Here is a 12,514-nt window from a genome sequence, read left to right as displayed (position 1 = left end):
GATTTCCTAACAGTCAGAGCTATGTGGAAGTAGAATGGGCAGCCTCAGGAGGAAATGGATTTCTCCTCATTGGAGGTCTTTAGGCAGAGGCTGGATGACAACTTGTCAGGTGTGTTATAAAGGGGGATTCTTCTTTAGGTATGAGTTGGACAAGTTAATCTCCAGTGTCTTTTCTGACGTGGAAATTCTGTGATCCTGTGATTCCATTAGCAAATGTTCTAATGTCTTCAGTTATCTGTGATTGGGGATTATTTGTGGAAAAAGTCCTTTTCCTTCCTCCTGTGTAGTTAATTACCCATTTAACTCAGTTTTCCCACAGCCTGATTTTTGCTTCTTAAAAGCACTGGGTTTATGTTCTTAATTTTCGTGACTGAGTATACACACAATAAGTAAGCTAAGCTCTTTTCTTTCTCTTTATATTATATGTTGTAATAACTTATTGAAGAAATGTCTTGATATTTTGTGTTTGGGCTAGAAATATTATAGGAAAGTTGAAAGAAATCCTGAATTATGCAGGTATTCTCCAGAATATTGTCTCAAAGATTTTCATGACCTATGGAGAAGGCCCTTCCAATTCCATTCATTTCTGATCTTGACCCCTTTTTGCCATGTAGGTATGTTGTTGTTGTTCAGTTATGTCCAATTCTTTGTGACCCCATTTGAGATTTTCTTGGCAAAGATACTGGAGTGGTTTGCCATTTCCTTCTCCCTCATTTTAAAGATGAAGAAACATAGGCAAACAGGGTTAAGTGATTTGCCCAGGGTCACACAGTTAGTAAATGTCTGAAGTTATATTTAAAATCAAGTCTTCCTGACTCCAGATCTGGTGCTTTTATCAATTGCCTAGCTGCCCCCTAAATTAAGTCTCAAATACCTCATTTCTGAACAAAGGAATATTAGGAGGAGGTAGGTTAAGTCCATGGGCAAGTCATATAACCTCTGTGGGCCTTAGTTTATTCCTATAGGTTAAGAATGGGAATAGATAGGGAATAGGATTAGAAAATAGGGAATGGGATTAGATGATCTTAAAGGTCTTTTCCAGTTCTAACATTTTATGAATTTAATTTAAACCTAAGGACTATATGGAAATAGATGGAATTTTGCATTTTGATTCCACATAGAATCAAAATTATGGGTCTCCCAAATGGTAATGGAATTAATCCTCAAACATTGATCATGTATAAATATTTATTCATATATTTATTATGACTGCTATGGGCCAGGCACTCTGCTAAAGAGGATACAGATGGCACAGAGGGTGTGGTACAAATGGAAAGAGCATTGCCTCTGGACTCAGAGGACTTAGGCTCTAATACTGCCTTTAATGCTTCCTACCCATGTCATCTCGTGCAAGTTGCTTAATCTCCCTAGGACTTGGTTTTCTTGTCTGTAAAATGAGGGATTATGTATTTAAAACAGGGCAATGGCGGGAGTCAAGGGAGCATGTAGTCTCACTCCTGGTTTTAAATGTAAAGGAACCATGATGGCCCATGACTTTGCTAAGGTCACAAGGCAGCAATCATGAAGATGAAGGATTCAAATCCTGGTCCTCTGATTGCAGAATCTTATTGACTACTCTTCTCCCTCCTCCAAGCTTTTGTTTATTTGTATTATAGCCATTGATATTTTTATATTAGAAATTTAAATGACTGGATTATTATGAAAATTATTACTATTTGGATCTTGTAGATACCCTAAAAGGGTTTCAGGGACCCACCGCCAAGAGCCCTGGACCATACTTTGAGAATTGGTGTACTAGAGAACCTCTTAAGTCCCTTCTGATCAATATCTACTATCCATAGACCACAAGGACAAAAATGAAACAACCCCTGTCTCAAGGACACACACACACGTGTATGTATGTATATCTGTGTATATATATACATGTATAATATCTATGTGTACATACACATATATATGATTGTCTATATATACACATACTTATATATAAGATGCAGATGAGATGCAGTAGAGGAGATTGAAATGACAAGATTTGGCAGCAGATGTGGATATGTGAGGTTAAGGAGAATGACACTCCAGGACATAATGGCACTCTCAGCCCCACATTTTAATGTAGGCCACCTCACATTGTGCTGACCAATCAGAGTTGATTGCCACTCCTCTTCCAAAAGAACATATCCCTGAGCCTGCTGCCATGATGGTCTTTGGTCTAAGAGAGAAGGCCAAATGGCCATCCTTTTATTTATAATAACATGCTGGCCTTATTAATAAAATGATTAAATTACCCACAGAGAAAAAGAGTGGTGGCAAGATGGCAAACATTGACTAAAAGGATGGTGGTACCCTCAGCAGTAACTGGGAAGTTCAGAATAGAGGTAGGTTTGAGAGGAAAGATAATGAGTTCCATTTGGGACGTTTTGAAGCAGAGATGCCTATTGAGTGTCTAGTTCAAAATGATCAATAGGCAGTTGGTGATGGGAAACTGGAGCTCACGAGAGAGATTAGACCTAGATACACAGATCATCAAGTCATTTGCAGAGAGATGATAACTGAGTTCATAGAAGCCAATGTTGAAAGATATATGGTAGGCATAAATAGGTTCTAGCATTTTTATCAATGATAATGTGCTCAAGAAGTTGTGTAAAAGATATCATTCAAGAGATAATGTGACCAGAACAGGTGGTAGGCCAATCATGTAGCTAAAGGAAGGGACAACAGATGTACAGCCCATCTGTTGTACTAGTACCCACATAACATTAAGTTTTTTTTAAACCCAGGGTAAAGCTCCTGGCCTACTGGGGAGGAATCCCTATGAAAGATTTGTAGAAGAACATGGACAAAAATGTTGGGCAAGAGAAGGCAAGGAGGGTTTATGATCTGCCTCTTTGAAGGGACACTTGGAAGGGAACTCAAAGATGAGCTCATCAAACCCCTTTGTTTCACTAACAAGGAGATTAAGACTAGATCACCTCCTTACTTCTTGGGCAAAAAAAATTTAATTGAGTGAAGTGAGAACAGACTTAATTTTTGATCTAAAGAGAAACTCATATAGGTAGCTCAAGGAAATCCTTGACTGTATACAGAGTCAAAAATAGAAATTTGGCTGAGGAATAAGTATGCTTAACTGTTCAGTAATAAACCAAGAATGCTACTAATACCCAGCAGCAGATTGATACTAATAAAAAGTTAGTTTTCTGCAAGGTACAGAAAAAAAGTCAAAAGGAAAAAAAGAAAATCTTATTCTCCCTTAATCTTCTTTCTTAACTTCTTTGGGAATTTTTTTCTTCATCTGGTGAGTGAAGGAGTTGAATTAGCTCTATAAAGTCCTATGGGGTATGCATTTGGAAAAACTTAAGAATGGGTACATCCTCCTTAAGTGACTGGTGGCAGGAGTCTGGAGATAATTATTATTTCATAATAGATCAGCCCATGGTATATCAGTTTAACTTAATGCAAGTACAAGCTAAGGTTACATTCCACCAGTTACTTCATCCCTTTACACTAATCATAAAGGTAAATTCAGCTGTGCAGGTAAGGCCCCTTTAAGTCAGGAGTTAGAAGTGCCTTTATCTGGAAACAAAAGCCTCCATCTGGGTTTTTAGTTTCTTATAGAGTGGTGCAGAAATTTAATGCTAGATTGGTATTTTATTTTTATAGCTAAAGCTTGGCTTATGGAACCTCTCCGCCCTCCTCCTCCTACCCCTCACCCCTTGATTCATGAAAAATCTGGCTTTTCTTTCTCATTCTGATGATGAGTAATTAGAGTAAGTTTCACTATCCTAAAGTCTGTTACTGGGGTTCTCTCTTCCTTGACATTACAATTCTATTCCACCAATGTTGAGAGGTCACACTTGAAGAAGCAGAAAAGAATTTGGTTTCAGAAAAGTTGCAGGTTTGGGGGTTACAGCCACAGTGGGGAAACTTGAACCAATGTGTTTGCAAAAGCCTGGTCTAGATGGGCACGAGACAGCTGAATTACAGGAATGGATACAACTTCAGAGAGAAAGGGATGCCAGGGGCAATCTAGTCTAACTTGAACCTGAAAAAGAATCCCCAGTGAAATATGGCCAGCAACTAGGCATCTAGCTTTTGCTTAAAAATCATTGATGGAAAGTAGTCCTATTTTTGAATAGCCTTATTTCTTAGGAAATTGCAGTTCCCCTAGGTTGCTTTCTTCCACTTTCTCTTCTCAGAAAAGATGTGTGTTTTATTTTTCCTACAACAACAAAATGGATGACTTCTTTTGTTTTTCTGAGTAGCTCTTGTTGGACCCCTTTGGTAACCTAATGAAGCCTATGGACCCCTTCACAGAATAATGTTTTTTAAATGCATAAAATAGTGCTTAGCATAGTGCCTGGCATATAGCAAGGCAGAATAAATGCTAATTGACTGACTAGCTAAAAATAAAATACATAGGATTACAAAAAAAAAAAAACCAAACCAGACAATTATGTTAAAATGCAATTATTAAAATATTTTTAAAAACAAATTTCCTGACTTGGGTTAAGAACCCCAATATTGACGTTCTCTATTTCTCCTTCTGGCTCTAATTCTCAAGGAATCTCAATTGAGTGTGCTAGAGAAAGCATTTATCTAGGAAGCTAAACCAATTAACAAGGACACCGTACATGCAACCTGTGACTGTCTTCCAGGCTCACCTTTTTCTTAACCTAGAGTGGTGTTAGCCTGGCATAATCTTGCAAGAGTCATTTATCTTGGGAAATTCAATGGTGTGTGCGACTGACTACCTGGTACAGCTGAATTGTAAAGTCTCTAAAGTAACACAGAATTATCTGTAAGGCTTTTTTTTTTTCTCCATCCGCCTGTTAGTGTGTGAATGATGTGTTGGTCTAGACAGCTGGGTTATCTAATGAATGGAAACTCAATTTACAAGTAAGGATTGAATATCTTAGAGCTGTACTTAGATCTATCAAACCAGAAGTTTGGTGTGGGCAGAGGGAAATTAAAATCACTCACTGTGAAGAAAAGGAAACAGAGTTTCTAGTATTCTGAGGGGTTTTTCCTTTTTGAAAAAGGGCTTCTAAATTCTCTAGCTTTGAAAATAAATCCTAGTGCTGTAACCTGTGTGTAGAAGAAACTTGAGTACTTAAAAATTTATACAAAGCATGGGGTCAGAGGACCATCCATGCCTGAAATAGATCTAGTTTCCATTCGTGAATCTGATAATAACTTGTAGGGACTTGGTGCTATTGTGACATCTTAGCTATACATTCTCACCCAAAGACCAATTTATTCTAGGTATATAAGTCAACAAGCATTTCTTGAACACCTGCTATATACTCCAAACAATACTAAGTAATTATGATGACGATAAAGGGGCAAATTTGACATAATCCCTGCCCTCAAGGAGTTTGTTAGTAGAGTTGCAAAGAGAAGATGAATATACTTGGTAAACTGGAATGTCTAGTGGTTCTGAGGAAATGGATTTGAATCCCAGCCCCACAGAGTCTTTGTGACTTTGGACAATTCACTTTACTTCTTGGGTCCTCAAAAAATAAGGGAGTTAGAATAAATGGCCTCTCAGTTCCTGTCCAGCTCTCCATTTATGATTGAATGAAAATGCAGTAAGACCCATATGAGTTCTCAACCAAAATAAGAAACTATTTAATTAAATTCTAAACTGTTTGATAATAGACTATTGGTGCCACCCCTAAGTTCTAAGTGTTCCTAATAAGTACTGTCTTTGAGTTTCATGAGGGAAAGAACCAAATCTTGTCTAGATTGCTTATTTCTCACAGTGCCTAGCGTGATGTACTGTGCTCATTGAGGGCTTAATACATGCTCATTGAATTGGCTTGACTTGAATTAAAATGATGGATGCTAGTGGTCCATGAAAGAGTTATCAGAGAAGACTTTATCACAGATGTAGATTCAGTCAGTATCAGTCAATCAGTAAACATATAGTAAACATCTATTATGTTCCAGGCACTGTGCTAAAAGCTGGATTAAGGTGGGCCTGGAAGAACTGGTAAGATTTGGAAAGGTAGAAAAAAGGGAACGATTTTGAGAGGAACAATGTATGCAAAGGGAGGATTGTGGGAGTGAATTTGGTATGTTTGATAAAGGATGATCAGCTCTTTTTGCATACCTTCTCTCCCCAAATTACCTTCTATCTATTTCATGTAGATATGCATTTATATGAATATTGTTGTTTTCCCCAGCTAGATTTTAAACTCTGTGAGGACAGGAGTCACTTCTCGGCTGCCCTTGTATCTTCAGCACCTCCCACACTGCCTGGCCCATAGTAGGCGCTTATTAAGTGCTTCTTGATTGATTGCTTTTGTGGAGGAGGAAGCCTTTGGTGGGTAATAAGATTGTTTGCATGACTGGGGCACAGAATATACCTCAGGGTCTGTGGCAAGAGTCAGAAAACTGTGGAAATTCACATTAAAGATTGTGAAAACCTTGGAAGAGAGAAAAGTGAAGAATGGATCTTATCCAGAGTGCCAAATTGAGATCTGACCATGCTGGGAGAAAAGTTCCTTCAGACTCTTGGCTCCATGCAGTTACTCAAAGCTTGTGAGCCTGGCCACGGGAAAACCAGAGCCCTCGATTTCAGTGCTTGGAGTCTGGGCGATAGGGCAGATTAAGCAAGATGGATTCACATACCTTTCTATGAATTGGCATAGAGGAATAGTGGAGAATGTAGGATCAAGTTTAAAATGTGTTTGCCTTTCCTAGCAGGAGTTGTAACTTGATAGAATAAAGTCGTACTGTTTTCAAGGGTGGGGTCCTGCCTGTCTGCCTAGGATGGTTTCCAGCCAGTGACTCTTGGAACAGAAAATTCTGTTTCATGAGAAAAATCTCATGAAAAACAATGTTGTGGGGAAAGAATTTTTTAAAGTCTATTGGGTGTGAGCATTCAATTTTTTTAATAGTATAGTAGTGATTGGATCATAAATTTAGAAGAGAGGCATATTAGATCAAGCCTCTAATTTTACAGATAAACTCTACCCTCATCAGACCATAAGAATTGTTTATGGGGCAGCTAGGTGGCTCAGTGAGTAGAGCACCAGCCCTGGAGTCAGGAGGACCTGAGTTCAAATTTGAGCTCAGACACTTGACACACTTACTAGCCGTGTGACCTTGGGCAAGTCACTTAACTCCAATTGCCTTCCCTTCTACCTTCCAAAAAAAAATTTAAAAAAAGAATTGTTTACGTGTCGACAATGCTTTAATTATAGGACTGATCAAATATCAACTTACTGCTATCATTTTTAGTAGATATCCACTACCCTAATTCCATGTGGGTTTTTATTCTGACTCTGGCTGGATCAAAAATTGATTTTGGGAATGAAACCCTTTTATTGAGTAAGCTGTGAGTCAGCAAAATAATTGTGCTAGTAAATGCTAGTTGACCCATAAGCTAAAATAAAATATATAGGATTACAAAAGAAAACCAATTATATTAAAACACAATTATCAAAATACTTTAAAAACCAAGTTCTCAGACTTAACCCTGTATTAGACTTTTTTCTCTGCCACCTTCCAACTCTTAATTTTAAGTCTTGGGTCTTCATTTTCCTTGGTAAAAAGAACTTTAGAAGAATCTCTTGTTGGGGACATCACTGCCAGGATTTCCTGTTTAAGCATAGATTAGGCTATAGTTGATAGTCCAAGGGGCTCCCAAGGCCCTTTCTCATTCTGTAGGGCTACTTTTCTCAACAACAAACATGTTGTTTGCTATTACCTAACATCAAACATTTTTTAAAGGAATCTGTTTATGTTTTTCTTGGCATAGTGATCACTAGTTTCAGGGTCAGAGAGACCAGGGGCCATAGTCATTAGAGGAATGTTTCCATTGTGAAATGATCTGTGCAGACACACTGTTTAGATCACTCACCATTCGAGGTGCCACAGACAAGATCATGACCCCAAAATACTAGGCTGCCCATGTAATGGTGGTGGTGCTGGTGGTGGTTGTTCATTTATGTTGGCTGACAACCACTTTCCTGTTTTACTGGATAGTCTCATAGGCAGGTTATGCTGGATCCAGCTTGACCTTGTTCATGCCAGTTGTTAAATTTTCATTATAAGCATTTATACCTCAAAAATCATCAAATGCTGCAAATCAAGGCTTGATTCATTGGTTGATGATCTAGACTTAAGAACGTGGAGAAAATGTTAATGCACATTAAACTTTTAAAAGTATATCTAACGTGTACATCATGCCCTTTCCCCAAGCTGGTTGTTAAACATTTACCAGCACACTCCTGGTTCTTGCCTCACAGTACACTAAACATTTCTCTTCAGTGAATTCAGAGGGAATGTTGCCATAGCTTTGTAACAGTCTTTGTGAATGCAAGAGAAGTAGCCCTAGTGGCTTCTAATTGTTTTAATGTTGAAGAAGCAGAAGCAGAAACAGATTCATTTATGCCCCAACTCAAAACAAAACAGTAAGCGAAATGATAGAGATGGCATATTATTTACACTTTGTTATCTTACCCTACACTTAGCACAGTGCTTGGCACGCAGTAGGTATTTAATAAATATTTGTTTGATCATACTGAATGAAATTGTAGGCAGTGGAGTCCCTGAACTGTCTCCCAGTGTGTGCTGCACCAGGCAGTTTAGATTTGTATTGTATATATAGGAATAAGGACTAGAACTAAGATTACATTGAATTCCTGGATGAGGAATGTCTGCTCTATCAGTGCAAGGCAGCACTTTCTCGGCAGTTTAGTCACAGAGAATTGTCTACGGAGGGCATTGAGAGACAGTAAATGACTTGCCTAAGGTCACACAGTCAGTGTGTGTCAGAGGGGAGACTTGAAACTCTAGTTCTCCTGGCTCCAAGGTGGACTCTTCACCCCCTACACCACCCTACCTCTCATTGGCCATTTAAGGTGGTATTAAACCATTCCTAGACACAGGACTTGAAGAATGGGGGTGAATGGGGAGGTAAATAACTAAAGAAAACTGAGTAATACAATAAATAAAACAAGCTTCTTAATAGTTTGCCCTCTTAAATTTCGATCTCATTTCTTTCTTAGAGGGCAGAGCTGACTTCTGATAAAGACATGTACCTTGACAACAGCTCTATTGAAGAAGCATCGGGAGTTTATCCTATCGATGATGACGATTACGCATCTGCATCAGGCTCAGGTAAGAATGGAAAACCACTTTTATTTCTTCACCATTACCCCCCAGCTTCTTCCCACATGAAGACTTTGTCTTTTTGTTCAACATTAATAATAATTGGTTCATTCTTAGATGCTATGAAACTAACTAGATTCTAGAATTCTTTCAGGAGTCTGTTGAGTTATTGATTCATTTATTCCTTTGTTTCATAGTAGAATCTGAATGTATATAATGTGTATATATCTATATATTTATTCATCTGCACGGATACGCATATGTACACATACACACACATATATATACACACACACATACTTTCAAGCTAATTTGGGAGTGGGGTACCTCATAAAATGATAGTTGAAAGTCTTAATATATTGTATCTTTACCTCAACTGTGTTTTCTCTTTATGTTTTCACTTTGTCCATTGGTATTTCTGTTTTAAACATTTTTGGGGAACAGTTCTCATGAAATAATTCAAAGAATTTATTTATATAGAGAGTATATTTGAGTTTCAGTGGGATTTTCAATTAAGACGTTGAGAGTAATGTCACCTAAAACATTTGTAAGGAAATTAAATGAACACCTACTTGGCAAAACTCTTTACCACAGATTAGAAATTAAAAGATAAATCAGAAACAGTTTGGCCTCACTTACTCCCTCTGGGGCTCTAGGGGGGAGGAAGGGAAATGTACAGTTGAATTGAAAAACATTTGTGATAAACACTCTCTAGTCCAGTGGTCAATCATTTCACTTGCTCCCGGAACAATCCCAGTGGAAGCTGTGGCTAAGACAAGATTTGAGCACAGAGGTAATTAATGGTCAAGTCAGGAAACAGTGTTCAGCGGGGTACCATGAAAATCTTTATTGGGATTTTTATTGATTAGAATTTTCATTTGTAACCCCAAAGGTCCTTACAGCTGCACTGGGCTTAGATTTACGTATGCCATCTGATTGGCAGACTGGCCTCAAATGCAGAATGACCCAGGAAGATGCAAATTGATCTTCTTCTTGAAGGAAGTCAAGCTATAATATAAGGTGTAGTGTTTTAAATGGAGAAACAGCAAATCTGGGAAAGGGATGGAAGAGCTTGCTGACCTAATAAGTATGAGCTTACAATGCAGTCCTGGTGTAAAAATAGCCATTGCTATTCTTAGGGGAGTGATATATATCTCACACGCAGAACAAGTGGGGTAAGTGTTGCCCAGCAGAGCCCCGATGTCACTCACTAAAACTCTATTAATACTTTACACCCATAACACATGTTTTTTCCTTAGTGCCTCAGATATACTTTGTGCTTAAATAAGGTTCAGAACACCCCAGCATATAATTAATTGTGCAAATCTTGTCTCTATACTACAGATCTTAGAATTCAAGATTTAGAAGGGCTCTCTGGAGATCACGCATGTCATTTTGCTGTCTTGGAACATAACAGTATCCAAGTTATTCCAAGAGATAGATGCTTCTTTTTACTTTTTTTTTTCTCTCTCTCTCTCTCTTACTAGATTTAAGGAAAGAGGACTTTGTATCTCCTCTTAGTTAAAATTCTCTTTTCAAAGATGTGGATGGAATAGATGAGACCTAGAAATCACAGGATGTAACCAGGATAGATCTGGGGCTGAAACATGTGGCCATTATCTCTTGGCTCCTGGCTGTAACATTAGTTTGATCAGAGCTATAGAAAAAAGTGTGCAAAAGAGCAGCATCCATCATCACTGCCTTTCTTTGCCTTGAGAATGTTATTCTTCAAAATAGCAGTCACTGACTCTTGGCTTAAGATGATGGTTCTTAAAGTGTTCTAACCAGTGTCTCTCACCTCCTCATACAGAGGTGTTAGACAACTAGAGAAGGGCCCAATTTTCACAAACGGGAAGATGGGAGGCTTAGCTTCAATTCCTAGCAAAATTCTAGAACATATTATTATTCAAGGGATGACTTGTGGACACCTAGAAAAGGACCCAGTGACCACTCTGCTAGTAGTGGCTTCATCAAGAATACGTCGTGCCATTCTAACCTCATTTCCTTTTTTGATGGGGTCAATAGATAGGTAGATTAGAGGAAAGCTCTTAGATTTTTTGAAGCATTTGACAAAAGTTTCTCATGCTTTCTTTGTGGGAAAGTTTAACAACTGGACCCAAAGAGTTGTCATTAGTGGGTTGATGTCAACTTGGAAGGACACACTCTGGAACAGTGCCTCGAGGGTTTGTTCTTGGCCTTGTGCTGAATGTTTTTTATCAGTGTCTTAGATGAGGACATAGATGGCATCCTTATCAAATCTGTAGCTGATGCAAAGCTAGAAGCAATAGCTGATACAATATATGACAGAATCAGGATGCAAAAATGCATATACAGACTAAAATGATACACTACTTGAAGTCAAGAATTCTTTTCATTTTTGTCTGCTTACCCAGTGCTTTGCATATAATGGATATTTAACACATATTTATTGAATTAAAGAAGATGAAATTTAATAGAGATAAATGTTGAGTTCTATATTTGGGTTCAAAAGATCAACTTCACCAATACAAAAGGAGGGAGTTATAGCTAGGAAGCAATTCATCTGAAAAAAAAGATTTGGGATTTTAATTGACTTGCAAATTATAGATGAGTCAACATTGCACCATAGCAGCCAATAAAACTAATGAACCCAGTAAATCCTGAAACAGCCCATTCTATTTTTAGATCGCTCTAATTACCAGGAAGTTTTTCCTTATATTGAAAGGACTTCCACTCATTGTTTTCTTTTTGTCATCTGAGGCCAAGCAGAAAATGTCTTCTTCCATGAGAGAGTTCCTCCTTCCTAGGCATCTTTAAATGAAGGCTGGATGACAACTTGTTGAGCATATTATAAAAGGGGTACTTGGTTGGACTAGTTACAGGTTAGACCAAATGAACTCTGAGACCTCTTCTGTGTCTGCCATTTTGTGATACTGAAAGTGGATGAGTGGGTAAACTGGAAGAAAATGCTATTTTAGGAAGAGAAGTGAGGTGGTATTATTAATGATCTATCTTGTACTTTCTGGATTTAAGAAAATAGTGATTAAATTCCATGAATACCTTTCAACTCATCAGGGATCTGGGTTTGTGAAATATTATCTTTAGGTAATCTTCTCCCTTAAAGAAATTCACAAATTTTAGGTTCTTATTGTAGATTTTAATTTTTTTCCCTTTGAATTCACTTTTTCTTTGATATCTGATGTCATCATGGACTTTATATCTGGGACACTTTGTTTTTTATTTTTATTGATGGTTTTTGTTATTGCATCACCTTGCCTTTTGAAATATCCCTCCCTTCTTCCCTAGGCCCCAAACCATCCCTTTTAACAAAGATTAAAGAAAGAGGCCGGGGTGGGGGGGGGGAGGGAATGATTTCAGCAAAACCAGCTAGTACGTTGACCATGTCAGACAGTAAGTGCAATATTTGACACCTTTGTTTTTTCCCCTCTCCTCCCAA

At 38.0% G+C, this 12,514-nt stretch overlaps 1 protein-coding gene across 1 annotated transcript in view; it reads left to right on the top strand.

Moving 5' to 3' along the window:
- SDC2 (syndecan 2) overlaps nt 1-12,514 on the top strand; it is a 133,738-nt gene that overhangs the window by 101,885 nt on the left and 19,339 nt on the right. Inside the window, exon 2 of the mRNA XM_036754097.1 lies at nt 8,976-9,087. Coding sequence (XP_036609992.1) covers nt 8,976-9,087 — 112 coding nt within the window. The remainder of the gene's footprint in view (nt 1-8,975; nt 9,088-12,514) is intronic.

The sequence above is a fragment of the Trichosurus vulpecula genome, chromosome 1 (genome assembly GCF_011100635.1).
Source record: "Trichosurus vulpecula isolate mTriVul1 chromosome 1, mTriVul1.pri, whole genome shotgun sequence".
Lineage (NCBI taxonomy): Eukaryota > Metazoa > Chordata > Mammalia > Diprotodontia > Phalangeridae > Trichosurus > Trichosurus vulpecula.
Note: the sequence above shows the minus strand (reverse complement) of the source record. Positions and strands in the feature narration are given on the sequence as shown.